Source organism: Tachysurus vachellii, chromosome 20 (genome assembly GCF_030014155.1).
Source record: "Tachysurus vachellii isolate PV-2020 chromosome 20, HZAU_Pvac_v1, whole genome shotgun sequence".
NCBI lineage: Eukaryota > Metazoa > Chordata > Actinopteri > Siluriformes > Bagridae > Tachysurus > Tachysurus vachellii.
This window is the reverse complement of record NC_083479.1, coordinates 7,871,296-7,891,824: the sequence shown is the minus strand read 5'-3', so window position 1 is coordinate 7,891,824 and position 20,529 is coordinate 7,871,296. Positions and strand designations below refer to the sequence as shown.

Below are 20,529 nucleotides of genomic sequence, written 5' to 3'. Positions count from 1 at the left end.
CCCACACATGTTGACGCACCTGTAAACAAACACCCACACATGTTGACACACCTGCACCTGTAAACAAACACCCACACATGTTGACACACCTGCACCTGTAAACAAACACTCACCCATGTTGACACACCTGGACCTGTAAACAAACACTCACCCATGTTGACACACCTGCACCTGTAAACAAACACTCACCCATGTTGACACACCTGCACCTGTAAACAAACACTCTCCCATGTGGACACACCTGCACCTGTAAACAAACACCCACCCATGTTAACACACAAACACACATCGGTAAACAAGCACTCAGACACATTGCCCCCACCTGTAAAAACAGACCCATACATGTTGACACACACCCACGCCTGTAAACAAACACACACATAAACGACATAAAAAAGACATGTTTCATGCACACCACATATAAACACACACACATAAACTCATGCCTCTGGCAAACGTATACCCACTAACACACATCCACATGTAAACGCGTACCCAAACACACACAAGCAACTTCACATTCACTAATGCAAACAAGCATCCACTCAAACAAACACTCACCTACAGGCAATTACACCAATTGCCTCCACATGAAACACACACACACAAACACACGTGTAAACATACACGCTATATATACATACAGTACACATATACACACACATATAAACACACACAATTAATCCACATGGTAACACAGGAAGGAAAATCACTACCATAATTCAGTTTTATCTAAACACACACATGCCAAACCCACAAGTCTACAGCTTTCACTACATCAGTAGTTCAGTATTTATTCAACTATTCTTAAATCTCTTTTAGCAGTTTGCATCTCTCAGTTCATTACTCTCTCATTCTGTTCTTGTTCAAAACTCTTCCATCACTTCCTTTTTCCTCTCTGTTAGACTCCTGTGTGTGTGTTTCTCTTCATCACTGCACCTTCTGACTTCATCACAGCTTCATGTCTCCATCAGGATGTGCTTCATAGTGACACTGATGCAGCACTGACTCAGGATAATGATGTATTTCTAGAGAAATGCACTTGATTTGCGATCAACTGTTGTGAAGTTCAGAATAGTGCAGAAGCATAAGGGATTGAACAGAGCAGCTGTAGTACCTGCAGAGTGCTAATGAATCCTGTTCCACTGAAGATCAGTCACTCGTGAGTGTTGATCATTAGATATCTGTGTGATACGGCTCCGCTCCCAAGAGGTCATTCGATTAAAACCACATGTAATTACTGATGATTGTCGTGTGGGTGTGTGCGCTAATGTGACATTCAGGTAAATGTGGGACTGTGTGCGTGTGTGCGTGTTTGTGTGCATGTCTGTGCGCGCCTGCAAGTGTACAGTATTTGTACATGTGTGATGTATTTGTATGAGGGTCTATGTACTTGAGTTTGTGTGTACTTGCGAGTGTGTTTGCATGTGTGTGAGTGTCTTATGAATGTGTGTGTGTGCGAGTGGATTGGTGTGTGACTGTGTGACCTTAAATGCCAGGTGTGTGTGTGTAAAGCACATTTACATGAGGGTGAATGTTTTTGAGAGTGTGTGTACTTCGTAGTGTAACTTGCAAGGTTGTAGGCGGTTGTGTGTGCGTGTATGTGTGTACGTGAGTTGATCTGTTTGTGTGTGGGAAAGTGGAATGTGTGTGTGGTTATTGTGTGTGTTGTGGGTGTATGTGTAACTTTGCATGCATGTCTATTTGTGTGGAGAGTGTGTGACCCTGTGAGTGTGTGAACTCACAAGCCTTGAGTGAGTGAGTGTGTGTGTGTGTGTGTTTTGCGAGTGCAATGTTTTTCCCATTCAACACTGATATTAATACGTCTCTCATAATCTCCGTCATTGTGGAGGTTTCCAATAGTTCATCAGATACAGAGCTGAGCAAAAGCTGCAATTTATAAGGACGAAATCAGAAAATAATGAGAATGTTTATAGGTGTCAAAGACGGCTATAAAGAGCAGTAAATATAAACAAAGGAAGAAATATTTTGTGGAACAGTCTTTGCCTTTTCACTTGAGATACACTGTGAACAGTTCAGGAAACAGTTCAGCTGTTAGATTAGAGAGATTTGTTCTTTTCTTCTCCAGGTCTCTGTGTCCATCTCTGCAGGTGTCACACTGCCCCATCAGCTTTTCATCTCATCAGCGCTCTTATTCATTTGTTAGGGAATTTAATCTGCTAGTATTGACGCTAAGGATGTAAAAACATCTGCTTGAATTCATCTGAAATTTGTGTGAAAGTTTTGAGCACACAGTAGTGTACATGTAACTACTGTACAGGCTGTGAAGAAGTGCAGACCAGTATTGTTTACACAGGGCTGTAGGATCCTTATCTGCAGGCTGTACACAATAAACGAGCTGTGTGTGTGTGCAGGTGCGCGTGTGTGTGTGTGTATGTGCAGTCACTATAGATCTACTGGTGATCTATTAGGATAAGCCTCCTGAATGGAATGGACACACACACACACCTCCCTGCGTTGCATGCTGAGTCTATAGATAACTCTGAGTTATAACTGTTTTCTGTTCTCTGTGTGTGTGTGTGTGTGTGTGTGTGTGTTGATGAGCAGAAGGCTCAGTGGAGATTATTTATTGCTCACAGACAAGAAGTCCATAACTTACACACACAGCAGAGTGATCCATACAATCTATACACTCAACTCAATTGTGAGTGACCTTCAAATGACATTGAAGATGCAACAGAGGCGTTAGGGTGAAGCATCCCCCCCCCCCCACACACACACACACAATCATCTGTTTTCAACATTTCAAAAAAATAATTATTACCTCCTTTCAAAGATTTCCAATGTTGCTCTGCGATAAATAAACATCACTAGTTTCTTCATTTCAGACTTCACTATTCACTTCAGATATTTTTCTGGCCCAGAAACTGTTCCCACCCCCAACCGCCACCCCCGCCCCATCCCTGCTCAGGTTTTTTCCTTTTCTTTGAAAGGATGCACACAGTTTTAACAGAAAGGAACTAGAATTACAGACTGCTTCTGTAGAGAGCACAAATAGAGCAGATGATTCACAGCCCACATACACCCACTAGCTCTGCATGCAGAAGTGGCAAGAAGGAGGTTGTGGGGAAGACCATACACACACACACACACACACACACACACACACACACACACACTGCAGCACTAGCCAGGAATGTCGCATGGTCACACTCAGTAATGAATACAATCATTGCTGAGCTAGAACATGCGTCTGGTGTTTAATTACCTTCTCTCTCTCTCTCTCACACACACACACTCTTACAGTACTTGTTCCAAGTCAACCACTACCACACACACACCTACTTGCGTTAAGTCAACAGAGAACAAACCACGACCACACACAAGTAACTTGCTTCAGGTCAACAGAGAACAAGCCTATGCCACACACACATACACAAACACACTTGCATCAAGTCAACAATAAACAAGCCACTTCTATACGCAGACACACAGATACACACACACACACACACACACACACACACACACACACACACACACACACACACACACACTTGCTTCAAGTCAACAATGAACAAGCTACTGCTACACACACACACACACACAGGCTTCAAGTCAACAATGAACAGGCCACTGCTACACACACACACTCACACAGGGAAAGGTGAATTTTTCTCTGCAGCTTCTTGGGGCCTGTTTGAGTAAATAAAAGATGAGTGTTGTGTAGAGGAGAGAGAGTTGAGGGAAACGGGGGAAATAAAGGATTGGAGGAAAGAGAGGATGCAGCAGAGTTCACTGTGGGCTGTTTGGGGCTTTTCCATTTTTTTTCACCTGTCTAATCCTCTCTGACAATCACAAACTTCTTTCTGTGCCCAGCTTCTGCCTGTGATCCTACCTTCACGAATCTCAGGAGAAACACACTGCTTCTAATCCTGCTGAACTACACAGCCTAGCGCTCTAGCTGTTATTGTGTGTGTATTGTGTGTATATCTGCATGGTCTTAGTGTAGTTTGTGTTCCGCTAACGTGCCGCCTTCACCGTTTGCTTGGTAATGTTAATCCTGTAGTAATACAAAGCAGCATTTCTGTGCATCAGCATCATAAACATGCAGAGTTACGATCCTGACCCTGTGCTTCTACTGCAAAGATCTTCTCTTCTGCTCATTTACTATGGCTATATTTTGTGCGGTGATACTGTTGTTATTGTTCAATACGCCTGTTTATATGCTTTTATTAAGGAAACCAAAGGAGAGCGTTTTTTGTTTTTTTCCCCCTTGAAGCAAGCACAACACAGGCACTGCTGAGAGCCCAGACTCTGCGGGTGTGCGGGGAAAATCAATGCAACACTTCACATGCTCCATATTTAGTGAATTTATTAATGTGCTGAGGCTCAGGCGTGTGTACTCATCTGATTTTGAGCTTAGTTTAAGACCAGAGAAGTACAGAGAGTTTCAAACAATCACACAGACACTGAAACTTCATTCTTGTAACTTCATTTTATACAGTTCATCTAATACAAAGTTCAGTCGCTGCTGTTAGAACTGACTCTGCATTTCGTGTGTGTGTGTTTGGGTGTGTGTGTGGATGTAGGTGGTGTTTGTGTTTAGGTTTGGATGTGTAGGTTTTTGGGTATGTGTGTATGTAGGTGGTGTGTGTTGGAATTTGGGTGTAGGTAGGTGTGAATTTAGGTGAGTGGTTGTGTGTAGATGTAGGTGGTGTGTGTTGGAGATTGGGTGAATGTAGGCATGAATGTAGGTGTGTGTGTTGCTGTGGCTGTGTGTGTTGGAGTTTGGGTTTGTGGAGGCATGGATATTGGTTATGTTTATGTTGGTGTTTGGGTGCAATGGGTGTGGTAGCCTAGTGGTTAAGGTGTTGGGCTACCAATCGGAAGGTTGTGAGTAGGGATGTACCGATCCGATATTTTCGATCGGTATCGGTGCCGATCCAAGCATTTTGACTGGATCGGGTATCGGTGCTGCGTGACCGATCCAAATCCGATACCCGTGGTCATGGGCGGCGGAACCATTATATGTGGGTGGGGCAGGACCCACCCACGTTTTAAGACTAATAATATTGGACCCACCTACTTTTACCGTCTCTATTCAGCACATATGTCTTTATTTATTTTACTTTTCAGAGCGCCGCCAGTCGAATCCATTCTGCTTGAGGAATTCCCTAGTAAATTAAACTCCATTCCGCGTTTTACCTACAGCATTGACCACGCTCCTGCTTCCTGAAATCCATGGGTGTCGGAACCATTATATGTGTGTGGGACAGGACACGCCCACTTTTTATTTACTTCCGACGCCCATGCCCGTGGTGGTTTATTAATGAACAGCAAACATCATACACTATTGCTTAAACTTATAAGAAAAATACACTTATATATTAAATTACATTAATGTAAATAAATATAATAAATTCTATAGGAAATATGTTGCACAACCGCCTGCGACAGACAGGCAAGTTTAGCAGGCACCCTTTTCATTTACCTCAGTGCGTTAATGTCGCTCATTTGGGTGCAAGGTTTACTGTTTAATACATTTTGCATTGTGTTTCAGTTCTAATTTAAGATTCACTTTAAAATATTGCATTTTCTTCAGAAAATAATTTAATTTAATAATTGCAGTATATATGGTTTAGATTGTTATACCACTAAAAGTTAAAAGTACTGTTTGCTACTGCATTAATACTTTTTTAAGGTTTCTTGTGTTTTCATTTTTCATCCAGTAATGGGTATTTTTGTATTTCTTTGCCAGAAACAAATAAATCTTAATAACTATACATTCTTTAGTTTTAAAGGCAGAAAACAACATAGATATCGGATCGGTATCGGCCGATACAGGCAAACACTGGTATCGGAATCGGATTGGAAGAGAAAAAGTGGTATCGGTACATCCCTAGTTGTGAGTTCGATCCCAGGTTTACCAGGCTGCCACTGTTGGGCCCCTGAGCAAGGCCCTTAACCCTCAATTGCTGTATAAAAAAATTAGATAATGTAAGTCGCTCTGGATATAAGGGCATCTGCCAAATGATGTAAATGTAAAAATGTGTGGCTATGGATGTTTGGGTGTGTGTATGTAGGTGGTGTGTGTTGGTTTTGGGTGTAGGTAGGTGTGAATGTAGGTGACTGGTTGTGTGTAGATGTAGGTGTGTGGTTGTGTTGGAATTTGGGTGTAGGTAGGCATGAATGTAGGTGACTGGTTGTGTGTGTGTGTGTGTGTGTGTGTTTGGGCCAGGTGCTATCACAGTTCTACAGTTGTACCTGATTTGTTTAAAATGACTGCATTTGTAACCCTGTGTATGTGTGTGTTTTGCAGACGGTCCTCGGCCCACACAAAAGGAGATCATCTCTCTGCGTGCCTTTATGCTCCTCTTCCTCAAACAGCTCATTCTCAAGGTGAGCACCGTTTAAACTGTTCAGTATATTAGATTGTGCTGGAAAGAGAAATCAATCAGCAGGTTTCATAAAAAAATGAATTGAATGAATAAATAAAAAAGTCATAAATAAAGACATGTGACAGAAAACATGACAGGGTTTATTCTTTTCCTCTTTCCCCACATCTTAGGGTGTTTTTTGTCCTTGTTTCACTTCTGTTTACCAAAATTGCCTTACATTGTTAGGTAGTTCTCATCCATCCAGGATTGTCAGAAGCGAGTTCTCTCACAAACGAGTGGATTCACATGGATGAGTGTAGAGAATTGATACAGAATTATTATTATTATTATTATTATTCTGATCAGCAGATGAACTGATGACCTGGGGATGTGGTAGACTAGTGGTTAAGGTGTTACACCACTGATCAGAAGGTTGTGAGCCACCACAGCTGGGCCCATGTACAAGGCTCTTAACTTGCCCTTAACCCCCAACTGCTTAGTTGTATAAAATGAGATAAAAATGTAAGTTGCTCTGGATTAGGACATTTGTTAAATGCCAGAAATGTAAAACTAACTAGATTTGGATTTAATCCTAACAGAGTTCAGATCACAGCCAGGTTCTTCAGTGGCTTTAGATCTTACTTCAGCTTTGATGTTTAGGAAGTTGAGGCTCGTTCTAGACAGTGGATGTGATTCCCATCGGCACTGTAGGGGTCGAGATCTATCTGTTTTTTTTTGTTTTTTTTTTTATTACACAACCAAACCAAACAGAGAAGCCCTCAGACTTACTGTTTCCTGTCTGGAAAGAAAAGTTGGACACCATGACCTTTAAAAAAATTCTACTTGTGTGTAGTGTTGTTCTGATCAGAATGACATCACATCTATAAAAAAGGTATTATAGAGCAGACAGCCAGCACTCAGCCACAGAACCTGGATTTTAACCTTCTCCTGGTATCTTAGACAAACTTCACTTTATTTACACTGTTGTTATTGTTGCTGTGGTTAATGACTCCTTTTCTTCACTGTACACAACTTTTGTTCACTTCTGTCATTGCAAGACGCTGCAATATTGAACACGACTTTTTGCTTAATGCAGAAGAGAACTTAATCACCAGGATGTTATTGGATAATAATATTTGTCTCTATTCATGTGTGCATGGTGATGTGGTCAAACACCAGGAGTTGTTTTGAGCTGGGACCAAAAAAAGAACTGAATGAATGAATGAATGAATAAACAAACAAACAAACAAACAAATAAATAAGGTTAAATAAATAAATACAGGTTGTTTCTGACTACACACTCATCCAGAAAAAAGCTCTGATTCTTCTCATCCTTTCTTTCAATCTGTTCTGTAGATGTTCAGAACAGTGCGTTTTAATCAGCATGCTATTGTGAGTTTATCCCAAGCGTGTGTCAGAGGGTCAGTGTGTTGCACGGAGAGTGTGTATGTGTACGTGTGTGTGTGTGAGAGAGAAAGAGAGAGAGAGTGTGTTATTTTGTTCTGCATTGAATGTGAAGCTGCGCTCCAAAAAAAATTAGCTGCTCATTTTCATAACTAAGCAACAGAGACGAAACAAAAACGTTTGCAGCTTTTATTGCGCTGGAGCTGTTTATCTGCGTTCATCTTGGAGATGTGAAGTGGTGTGACACAGCCGAGTGGAAATGTTTTCTTTATCGTTTTTTATGTTGCTTAAATCCGTAACCACACTCAGTTCGTGTGTGTGTGAGTGTGTGTGTGAGTGTGTGTGTGAGTGTGAGTGTGTGTGTGTGAGTGTGTGTGTGAGTGTGTGTGTGAGTGTGTGTGTGAGTGTGTGTGTGAGTGTGAGAGTGTGTGTGTGAGTGTGTGTGTGAGTGTGTGTGTGAGTGTGTGTGTGAGTGTGTGTGTGAGTGTGTGTGTGTGTGAGTGTGTGTGTGAGTGTGTGTGTGAGTGAGTGAGTGTGTGAGTGAGTGTGTGAGTGAGTGTGTGTGTGAGTGAGTGTGTGAGTGAGTGAGTGTGTGAGTGAGTGTGTGAGTGAGTGTGTGAGTGAGTGTGTGAGTGAGTGTGTGAGTGAGTGTGTGAGTGAGTGTGTGAGTGAGTGTGTGAGTGAGTGTGTGAGTGAGTGAGTATGTGTGTGATAGACAGACAGAAGTCACATGGACACAGTGTTCTAGCTTCAGGCCTGTTGTTGTTTGGAAGAGTGTGAGACTGTTGCTAAGCTGCACACTTTATTCGTTTAGCTGCTGCCACTTTTGTTTCAGTCTCTTTTCTTTGTTTTTCTCGTTCTCTCGCTCCTCTGTTCAGATATCACATTAGCGACCTGCACAAGTGGCTGCTTTTTAACATTCATGCTTTTGCTAATCACATCACTAATAGCATGTGCATGTGAGTCAGCACGTACTAGTAAGCGTGCAAGAAATGCTAAGTGTTTATTACTATTCTCACACACACACACACACACATACACACACACACACACACACACACACACACATACACACACACACAATTTCATTAACAATTCATTACTCTGTATCACTTGACATTTGGCCCACAATGATAATGTGCTGTCCAAAAACAGCCTCTGTTAAATGTCATGATGTGCATCATGTTGTGTGCAGGACCGGGGTGTGAAAGAGGACGAGTTACAGAGCATCCTGAACTACCTGCTGACCATGCATGAGGTACTGAACTCCCAGCACTCACTGTCCACGGTCTGTCCACTCTGTACTCCACTCACTGTCTGTTCTGTCCACTCTCTGTTCGCTATCTGTCCACTATTTGTCCACTCTGTACTACATTTAATGTCCACTCTCTGTCCTCACTGTTCACTCTGTACTACACTTACTGTCCTCTTTGTCCACTCACTGGCTTCTCTGTTCACACTCTGTTCACACTCTGTTCACTCTCTCCACTCACTGTCCACTCTGTACTACACTCACTGTCCACTCTGTACTACACTCACTGTCCACTCTGTACTACACTCACTGTCCACTCTGTACTACACTCACTGTCCATTCTGTACTACACTCTGTCCTCACTGTCCATTCTGTACTACACTCACTGTCCATTCTGTACTACACTCTGTCCTCGCTGTCCACTCTGTACTACACTCACTGTCCACTCTGTACTACACTCACTGTCCATTCTGTACTTCACTCTGTCCTCGCTGTCCACTCTGTACTACACTCACTGTCCACTCTGTACTACACTCTGTCCACTCTGTACTACACTCTCTGTCCACTCTGTACTAAACTCTGTCCTCATTGTCCACTCTGTACTACACTCTGTCCTCACTGTCCACTCTGTACTACACTCTGTCCTCACTGTCCACTCTGTACTACACTCTGTCCTCACTGTCCACTCTGTACTACACTCTGTCTTCACTGTTCACTCTGTACTGCACTCTCTGTTCACTCTGTACTACACTCTCTGTCCTGACTGTTCACTCTGTACTACACTCTCTGTCCTCACTGTCCACTCTGTACTACACTCTCTGTTCACTCTGTACTACACTCTCTGTCCACTCTGTACTACACTCTCTGTCCTCACTGTCCACTCTGTACTACACTCTCTGTCCACTCTGTACTACACTCACTGTCCTCACTGTTCACTCTGTACTACACTCTCTGTCCTCACTGTCCACTCTGTACTACACTCTCTGTCCACTCTGTACTACACTCACTGTCCTCACTGTTCACTCTGTACTACACTCTCTGTCCTCACTGTCCACTCTGTACTACACTCTCTGTCCTCACTGTCCACTCCGTACTATACTCTCTGTCCACTCTGTACTACACTCTCACTCCACTCTGTACTACACTCTCTGTCCTCACTGTTCACTCTGTACTACACTCTCTGTCCTCACCGTCCACTCTGTACTACACTCTCTGTCCTCACTGTCCACTCCGTACTACACTCTCTGTCCTCACTGTCCACTCTATACTACACTCACTGTCCACTCTGTACTACACTCTCTGTCCACTCTGTACTACACTCTGTCCTCACTGTCCACTCTGTACTACACTCTCTGTCCACTCTGTACTACAATCTCTGTCCTCACTGTCCACTCTGTACTACACTCACTGTCCACTCTGTACAACACTCTGTCCTCATTGTCCACTCTGTACTACACTCTCTGTCCACTCTGTACTACAATCTCTGTCCTCACTGTCCACTCTGTACTACACTCTCTGTCCACTCTGTACTACAATCTCTGTCCTCACTGTCCACTCTGTACTACACTCACTGTCCACTCTGTACAACACTCTGTCCTCATTGTCCACTCTGTACTACACTCTCTGTCCACTCTGTACTACAATCTCTGTCCTCACTGTCCACTCTGTACTACACTCTCTGTCCACTCTGTACTACACTCTCTGTCCACTCTGTACTACACTCTCTGTCCACTCTGTCCACTCTGTACTACACTCTCTGTTCTCACTGTCCTCTCTGTACTACAATCACTGTCATCAATTTCCACTCTCTCTCTTGCACTGTCCACTCTGTACTACACCCTCTGTCCTCATTGTCCACTCTGTACTACACTCTCTGTCCTCACTGTCCACTCTATACTACACTCACTGTCCACTCTGTACTACACTCTCTGTCCACTCTGTACTACACTCTGTCCTCACTGTCCAATCTGTACTACACTCTCTGTCCACTCTGTACTACACTCTCTGTCCACTCTGTACAACACTCTGTCCTCATTGTCCACTCTGTACTACACTCTCTGTCCACTCTGTACTACACTCTCTGTCCACTCTGTACTACACTCTCTGTCCACTCTGTACAACACTCTGTCCTCATTGTCCACTCTGTACTACACTCTCTGTCCAATCTGTACTACACTCTCTGTCCACTCTGTACTACACTCTCTGTCCACTCTGTACAACACTCTGTCCTCAATGTCCACTCTGTACTACACTCTCTGTCCACTTTGTACTACACTCTCTGTCCACTCTGTACTACACTGTCTGTCCACTCTGTACTACACTCTCTGTCCTCTCTGTCCACTCTGTACTACACTCTCTGTCCTCTCTGTCCACTCTGTACTACACTCTCTGTCCTCACTGTCCTCTCTGTACTACAATCACTGTCATCAGTTTCCACTCTCTCTCTTACACTGTCCACTCTGTACTACACTCTCTGTCCTCACTGTCCACTCTGTACTACACTCTCTGTCCTCACTGTCCACTTTTTACTACAATCACTGTCATCAATTTCCACTCTCTCTCTTGCTCTCTTTTTCTTTCTTTATTTCTCTTCCTTCCTTCCTTCCTTCCTTCCTTCCTTCCTTCCTTCCTTCCTTCCTTCCTTCCTTCCTTCCTTCCTTCTGCTCTTGCTCGCTCGCCCGCTCACTTGCTCTCTTTTCCTTCCTTCCTTCCTTCCTTCCTTCCTTCCTTCCTTCCTTCCTTCCAGTTACGTGTGCTTGCATGATTCCTCACTTTCTCACTTACTTTATTTCTTTCCTTCTTTCTTTCCTTTTTTCTTCCTTCTTTCCTTTCTGTATTTTTTTCCTTTATCCCCCCCTTGCTCCCTCCCTCCTTTTGCTTAGGTTTTCAGCACACACACACACACACACACACACACACACACACACACACACACACACACAAACACACCAAATTACAAATTCTTTATTAACTTTTATATTGACTTTCTGACTTGTTTGCTTGTTTCCCTCTGCAGGATGAGAATATCCATGATGTTCTGCAGCTGTTGGTGGCTCTCATGTCTGAGCATCCAGCCTCCATGATTCCGGCGTTTGACCAGAGGAACGGTATACGGTGAGTACTGAGGCACACACTCGCCCTGCACACTTACATAACTAAAATAGATTTGAACACCTACACACACACACATACACACACACACCACCACCACCACGACACTGGAAAACACTCATCCGCTTCACTGAGCACACACTCCTGTCATCTGGCTTTTTTAACCTAATAACATGGCCTTCCCCATGAATCATATAATGCTAACATTATACTTTGTGACTCTTCTATAATTTTCTCCACAGGGTCATCTACAAACTCTTAGCTTCTAAGAGCGAGAGCATTCGTGTGCAAGCACTCAAAGTCCTCGGCTACTTTCTCAAACACCTTGGACACAAGTGAGTGGCTTCACGACGTCTTTCTTAACATAGATGCTGAAGTTTTAGTTTTGAATGTAATATCTCAGTAAGTAGGTTAGTATTATATAAGTTGTGATGTATGTTGCGGTTGTTGGAAACAGGCTTAGAAAGCAATAAAGACAGAAAGCTCCAGAAGGCAGCAGCTGACAGAGACTCGAACTCGGCCAGCTCAGGCAAAATAATCAGTCTGACAGCGCATGCATCCGCTAAACCATGCTGTATGTGCTGCAGAAATGAATTCTGGGAAAGGCATTCATCATTCCTCAGGCTCAAAGTTTTGATATTGAATGCTTGTAGGCATAAAGATGGTAGATGTTAGAACACGCTGTGCTCAAAACTCAGATCAGAGTAAAAGGAGTTAGTGATAATCCCATAATCTTGAAAATCTGATGGAGAGCGAACTTGCTGAGGTTGTGCTAGCTGAAGGAAATGTTATTGTTGGCACTTAATGTCCTGAATAAGCAAATATGCCCTCTGTGCTTAAGTGGCGTTTACACTGGGCATGTTCTCTTTGGTCTGAATCAGAGTCTGTGTGTTGGTGTCATCATCAGCTACTGTAAAACTCATACACACACAGGTTACTTTACTTTCACAGGAATTGCTGCACATTTTCATGCACCAAAGAGAAGTGTGTCGTGGCGTTGTTGTCGGAGACGTTTGTGTCACTTACAAATTGTGTGTGTGTTATTACAGGAGGAAAGTGGAGATCATGCATACACACAGCCTCTTCACACTGCTGGGAGAGAGATTAATGATGCACACCAACACTGTGACAGTAACAACCTACAACACACTGTATGAGGTAGGCTTTAAGTTTATGCAGCATTTAAACTTCTCTGACAAATTATTGTATTTGACAAATTATTGTAATTACTTCTCTGTCCTTAATAATCATCCAGCCTTCATCAGTGTCCGTTTCTGAACACTATACCACATATTAATTAATATCTAATCACTTCTGTTCTCTTTTACACACTGCTCTGCATTCAGAGCTGACTGTAGCTGCAGCAGGGCTCTAGCTGAAAACCCAACATGTACACCTACAGTTGTGCTCAAAAGACATGCAGTCTTATGTAATCATTGTGCATGAGGTCCTTAATTCTCTCAGGTGGTATAGCTGCCCATTTTTCTTGGCAATGTGCCTCCAGTTTCTGTAAATATTTTGTTTGTATTTTCTCAAACTACACCTTTGAGATCTCCCCAAAGTGACTCAGTGATATTGTTGGCCTCACCAGAACCTTCACCTTTTCCTGCTGTATGTTTTATTTCAGGGTATGCAAACTTTTGAGCACAACTGTATAAAGTTGTAAGCATGTGATATCCTATTGGTTAAGGTGTTGGGCTACCAATCAGAAGGTTGTGAGTTTTATCCCAGACCCTGAGCAAGGCCCTTAACCCTCAATTGATCAGTTTTATAAAAATGAGATAATGTCGCTCTGGATAATGGCGTTTGCTAAATGCCGAAAATGTAAATATAAATGTAAAATAAAGTGCTGGATGTAGACGATGAAGCTGACGAGCTGGTGTAGGAGTGTAGCTAGGTTCAGGTGTAGCTGGATTAATAAACTGGTTGCTGATTATTTTATAGAGTAAATGCTGAATTGTGTTCAGTCATTGTGTGTGTGATTAAAATCTTGCCGTTGTTGTAGATTCTGACGGAGCAGGTGTGTACTCAGGTGGTCCATAAACCCCACCCAGAGCCTGACTCCACTGTCAAGATCCAAAACCCCAGTAAGTGTAATGATGAATGGTGATCCGCTACTATTTCTGTCACTATTTCTACTACTGCTGTCCCTATTATTACTACTACTGTCACTATTACTACTGCTGCTGTCCTTATTACTACTTCTGCTGTCCCTATTACTACTGCTGCTGTCCCTATTACTACTGCTGCTGTCACTATTACTACTGCTGCTGTCACTATTACTACTGCTGCTGTCACTATTACTACTGCTGCTGTCAATATTACTACTGCTGCTGTCCTTATTACTACTTCTGCTGTCCCTATTACTACTGCTGCTGTCCCTATTACTACTGCTGCTGTCACTATTACTACTGCTGCTGTCACTATTACTACTACTGCTGTCCCTATTACTACTGCTGCTGTCCTTATTACTACTACTGCTGTCCTTATTACTACTACTGCTGTCCCTATTACTACTACTGCTGTCCCTATTACTACTGCTGCTGTCACTATTACTACTGCTGCTGTCACTATTACTACTGCTGCTGTCCCTATTACTACTGCTACAACTATTACCACTACTGCTGTCCCTATTACTACTGCTGCCGTCACTATTACTAATACTGCTGTCACTATTACTACTACTACTGTCACTATCACTACTACTGCTACAACTATTACTATTGCTACTGTCACTATTACTACTACTGCTGTCCCTAATACTACTGATGCCGTCACTATTACTAATACAGCTGTCCCTAATACTACTGCTGCTGTCACTATTACTACTACTGTCACTATCACTACTACTGCTGCTGTCCCTATTACTACTACTGCTGTCCCTATTACTACTGCTGCTGTCACTATTACTACTGCTGCTGTCACTATTACTACTGCTGCTGTCCCTATTACTACTGCTGCTGTCCCTATTACTACTACTGCTGTCCCTATTACTACTGCCACCGTCACTATTACTACTGCTGCTGTCCCTATTACTACTGCCACCGTCACTATCACTACTACTGCTACAACTATTACTACTACTGCTACAACTATTACTACTACTGCTGTCCCTAATACTACTGCTGCTGTCACTATTACTACTATTACTGTCACTATTACTACTGCTGCTGTCACTATTACTACCACTACTGTCACTATTACTACTGCTGCTGTCCCTATTACTACTGCTACTGTCACTATTACTACTGCTGCTGTCCCTATTACTACTGCTACTGTCACTATTACTACTGCTGCTGTCACTATTACTACTGCTGCTGTCACTATTACTACTGCTGCTGTCACTATTACTACTGCTACTGTCACTATTACTACTGCTGCTGTCACTATTACTGCTGCTGTCACTATTACTACTGCTGCTGTCACTATTACTGCTGCTGTCACTATTACTACTGCTACTGTCACTATTACTACTGCTGCTGTCACTATTACTACTGCTACTGTCACTATTACTACTGCTGCTGTCACTATTACAATACTGTTACAACTATTACTACTACTGCTACATCTTTTACTACTAATACTGTCACTCTTACTGTTACTACTACTACAGTTACTACTACTGGTGCGATTATGTATTATTAGTATTATGCCTCGCTGTTAGGAGACATTTATTTAGAGGTTTGAGAAGGAGCTTCAAATTGTTGTTGTTTTTTTGTTTTTTTTTTGCTGTCTGCTGATCATGCAGAACCTTCAGGAGAGAGGACTTTTACATTTTCTCAGTTTTTGAGGAACTTACCAATCTGCAAATTTGTTTTTGTTTTATTAGCTTCTAGAAATGAGGTTTCTAGACAACAACTGTTTATAGCTGTGTTAAAAAAGTATGACACACTTTTCTTAGATTACTTGTTAAAAATAATTCAATGTAATTGCTGGCAACAGCTAGTTAATTGCTTTAAGAGAAATAAACTAGTGTGCGGTTTGAAATCAGCTTAGAGATGAACACAACTGCATGGCATTAATAAAATTCTACTGTTGTTTCTGTGCTGAATGAAAATGAAAGTGAAGTATTTGTGTAGTAATTGTTCAGGAATTGTTCTGGAATAGGAATTTTTAAAACCAACAAGGAAATGAAATCATTCTACAGCTTTTCAGGTTGATTCCAAATCGTATCATTGTGTCTTGACACCTCTTGTGTGTTGTGTATCAGTGATTCTGAAGGTGGTGGCGACTCTTCTGAAGAACTCCACGCCCAGCGCTGAGCTGATGGAGGTGCGCCGCCTCTTCCTGTCGGATATGATCAAGCTCTTCAGCAACAGCAGAGAGAACAGACGGTACGTACTTCCACACACATCTGAGACGTGCACAGATCTTCACTGGCTCAGTAAAAAAGCGGTGTTTTTAATTAAAACAATTCCTGACGTAAGAAAAACATCACATATCGAGTCCCTGTTTAACAGTAACGTTGCTCGGAAAAACAAACAGCGTGTCTTAAATGCGTCTTCACATTTCCTCGGGCAGCAGCATTCTGCAGCGAGCAGATGGAGCAAGAACGCACAGTGGCAGAACTGGCAGGACAAATAAGCACGAACAGCACAATTCCTGCAAAACAGATGTTCTGGTCTAATCAAACATTTGATAATGGAAGTGTTGAGATGTTTGAATCACTGCTGCTTTTTTAAAACGGCTGTACAGACAGAGAACGTTTTTAGCAGGAGGGTCTGTGTGTGTGTGTGTGTGTCATTATGGCTGTAGGTGTTTGCTGCAGTGTTCAGTGTGGCAGGACTGGATGTTCTCCCTGGGTTACATTAACCCCAAGACCCCAGAGGAACAGAAGATTACCGAGATGGTGTACAACATTTTCCGCATCCTCCTGTACCACGCCATCAAGTACGAATGGGGCGGTTGGCGTGTGTGGGTGGACACTCTCAGCATTGCCCACTCAAAGGTTGGCATACTTTTAGCAATTATTATCAATCTCTCTATGTTCTGCCAGGTTATTTTTTTAACCATTGTGTATAAGTTTCAGTCATCTAAGCATCAACATCAGTTCATCATATTACACCAGCACACAGTATAGTATATGAAATACAGTATAGTCTACAAGTTTCCAAAAACCTTTTCACCAGTCAAAAGCTAATATTATTTATTTGAAAGCTGAAATTTGTGTGGTTGTTGAATCAGTAAAAGTTTTCAATATGCAAAATTCTGACTGTTAAACAAGAGCTTTTACAGGACAGGCATGAGGGTCTTAGCTCTTATATTAGAATGATTCAGGTGTGTTATCTATCCACAGACTCACATAACTGTACATTTCACTACAAATGATTTCTCTCAAATGTAATATTATCCCTGAATGCTAAAAATTTGAGGGTTTGTTAGCAAATAAACATTGAAAGTCCAAGTGAGAAAATAAGGTATCTGATTTGAAATTTTCAGAAAAAACATGACAATGTAATCATCTATAGTAACTGGGCATGTAAATGCTATGTAGAAAAGACTGAGTTGAGAAATATAGATGTATCTAGATGTATTTTAGATCAATATACAGCGGGCAAAATAAGTATTGAACATATCACCATTTTTCACAGTAAATGTATTTCTAAAGGTGCTGTTGACGTGAACTTTTCACCAGATGTCCTTTTCTGTCCTTCAAAGAATCACCTTTTTAATAGCCCATTACTTGGGGCTGAACCAGCTGATATCAATTTCTACTGACAAGGGGCAGGATTGCTTTCTAATTACTGATAGATTTCAGCTAGTGTCTTAGCTTTCCATGCCTTTTTGCATGTGTTCAATAGTTTTGCATCATGTCATTCCATTTTATTACACATAACCTAATTTCTGAACTTATTCTGACATGTAAAATACTTATTTTACCCGCTCTATGTATTCTCTATGGTTTCCCTGCACCAGATTTTATACTGCCATAAGTCGACAGGTGTCTGAGCACTCAGCTGAGAACTCGAGTCTCAGGAAAGTGCAAGTCTACAAAGCTAAGCTTGTTTAATTTTCCACCTAGGTGACGTATGAAGCGCATAAAGAGTATCTAGCTAAGATGTACGAGGAATATCAGCGTCAGGAGGAGGAGAACATGAAGAAAGGTAAAAAGGGCTCTGTGAGCACCATCTCTGGTCTGTCAGCACAGCCAGCCACCGTCAACGGAGCCCTGGAGACACGCGAGACAGACGACACGTCTCAGACGCACACCCCCGAGAGCGAGGTTGAGTACACCGAGAGCAGCGAGCCACAAAACTTGCTTACCGACACCAAGGGGCAAGTCCATGTACATGAGCTTCTGGTTGACATCAAGGCTGAGAAAGTGGAGGCCACTGAGGTGAAACTGGATGATCTGGACCTGTCTCCAGAGGCTCTGGGAGGAGGTGGGGGTGGAGGAGGTGGAGGAATGGAAAACGGCCCACTGGTGGAGGTGGACTCCCTGCTGGACGCTGCTTACTGCGTGCACAAGCTCAACGGAGGGTTGGCTCCAAAGGAAGAGGAGGAACCAGTCATGAGGATGGGTACAAATGAAGACGACGTTAACCTAGGGCCCTTGATCACGCTGGATGATGAGAAGGACATTACACCCAGCAACAATGGCTTCCTCTTTCCAAAAAGTGAAGAGAAGTTGCTTCCTTCTCTGGCCACGCATGAGCCTCTGCCACTGTCCGGCCCAGAGCAGGTCACCTCTGCACCCACTGTACCTACCTCTGTACCGGTTTCAAGTGCCAGCGATGACCTCAGCCTGCTGGCCCACATGACATCCTGCGACTCAGATCTGGTGGCTGACGATGACAGCTTTAAGCTGCAGAGCTCGTTGGCTGACATCAGCACGCTAGCAGAGGGCAGTGAGAGTGGCATAGGAGAGGCAGGAACAGTAAAGAGCGGAGACGCCATCAGCACCGTGTCGGACACAGAGAGGTCGGATGACGGCAAAGACAAAGAGATGAAGAAGATCCAAACAACAGCCACCACACAGGTAACATGTCTGGCATACGAAAGAAGTTAATCCTTTAAGTGAATTTGTTAAACGTAAAAAAAAAAGAGAGAACCCGTATTATGTAAAATAAATAATGTCATACTAAATGTAGTTAAATGAATACAGACATACTGTATTAGTTAATACACTATATAACTTGTATAAATGTTGTTTTATTATTAAAAATGTATCAAATCTCTTGACTTGGTCATCATCATGTATCTGTATGATAACTTACTTGATAAGGTTACTTCAAATTAGCCAACGTTTAGAATTTGTGAACAGAAATATTTGTTCTACAAAATTCAGTGCTTTTGTTTGTTTATGGGACTGAAACACATCTCACTTATTGAGCATGTCTTGAAGTGAAAGAAAGCACTGAATGAGATTGAGTGCTTTTTCTGCAGGCCCTGCACGGCCGCTCGGGCAGTCAGATGGAGCGAGATCTTCGCGTGGATCTCGGTTTCAGAGGGATGCCCATGACCGAGGAGCAGCGGCGGCAGTTCAGCCCAGGACCGCGCACCACCATGTTCCGTATCCCAGAGTTCAAATGGTCCCCCATGCACCAGCGATTACTCACAGACCTGCTGTTTGCCCTCGAGACAGATGTACACGTGTGGAGGAGGTGAGAGCCATCTCTCTGTTTCTCATCTACCTTTCTGGTTAACACCTCAGTCACTGAACATATTAATGATCATGTCAAGAGTCCACAGGCATTTTTCATACTGCTGTACATACAGTACAGTGAAGGGCAAACATCCGCACCTTGTATGGGTTGTATATACATAATAAATAGATTTTAAACATAACACTGACATTTTTGATGTAACATTTTTTGGTTAAATCATGATATAACATTTACATCTGGGAATAATAGATGTGGTTGGATGCAAGTATGGGCAATTATTTAGTATTTGATAGATTATATACTCTGCCTTCCCTTCCACAATCATCACAATTACTTAATGATTAAACAAAGTTTAAAGTCAACTTAATTGGAACATATTTACACCCTTATTATTAACAGTCTAAATTAATTAAAATTATTATTATTATATTTTTTAAACTCACATGAAATATATTAAACTAGCTATAACTGTTTATTTCAAATCCACTTAAAATCCATTATCTATAGTAGAAAAACATGGTAGAACTCTGGCCTCAAAAATATCATCAGTGGGATCAGATGAAACTTTGAAACTTCCAGCCAACACTCAGGAAAGTGCATTCCTGTGAGCAGGTACGGTGGTGGTAGCATCAAGCTCTGGGGCTGAATTTCAGCAGGAGGAACTGGAAAGCTGGGTGCTGTAACATGCAACATAGATGGAGCCAAATATTAGCAAATTGTTGAGAAGAAGTTGTTCCAGTCAGCCAGATATCTGCATTTAGGGTGAAGATATAAGTTCCAACAGGACAAAGAGCCAAAGCACAGAGCAAACACT

The 20,529-nt window shown here is 42.4% G+C and overlaps 2 protein-coding genes across 5 annotated transcripts in view; one reads left to right on the top strand and one right to left on the bottom strand.

The window, feature by feature from the left end:
* The window catches only part of nbeaa (neurobeachin a), a 166,142-nt gene that overhangs the window by 107,681 nt on the left and 37,932 nt on the right, over nucleotides 1-20,529 (top strand). For all 4 annotated transcript variants that reach the window (XM_060895652.1, XM_060895650.1, XM_060895651.1 and 1 more), the window contains exons 14-23: nucleotides 6,284-6,363; nucleotides 8,941-9,003; nucleotides 12,014-12,111; nucleotides 12,351-12,443; nucleotides 13,158-13,266; nucleotides 14,114-14,195; nucleotides 16,319-16,442; nucleotides 16,864-17,056; nucleotides 18,131-19,087; nucleotides 19,495-19,712. In XM_060895652.1, coding sequence (XP_060751635.1) covers nucleotides 6,284-6,363; nucleotides 8,941-9,003; nucleotides 12,014-12,111; nucleotides 12,351-12,443; nucleotides 13,158-13,266; nucleotides 14,114-14,195; nucleotides 16,319-16,442; nucleotides 16,864-17,056; nucleotides 18,131-19,087; nucleotides 19,495-19,712 — 2,017 coding nt within the window. The remainder of the gene's footprint in view (nucleotides 1-6,283; nucleotides 6,364-8,940; nucleotides 9,004-12,013; nucleotides 12,112-12,350; nucleotides 12,444-13,157; nucleotides 13,267-14,113; nucleotides 14,196-16,318; nucleotides 16,443-16,863; nucleotides 17,057-18,130; nucleotides 19,088-19,494; nucleotides 19,713-20,529) is intronic.
* LOC132863649 (dentin sialophosphoprotein-like) lies at nucleotides 14,393-16,122 on the bottom strand (the record flags this gene model as incomplete). The annotated part of the gene is made up of 2 exons (XM_060896573.1): nucleotides 16,118-16,122; nucleotides 14,393-15,635 (listed from the first exon to the last, which is right to left on the bottom strand). Coding segments are annotated over exons 1-2 (1,248 nt in total), but the record flags the coding sequence as incomplete, so codon positions are not given.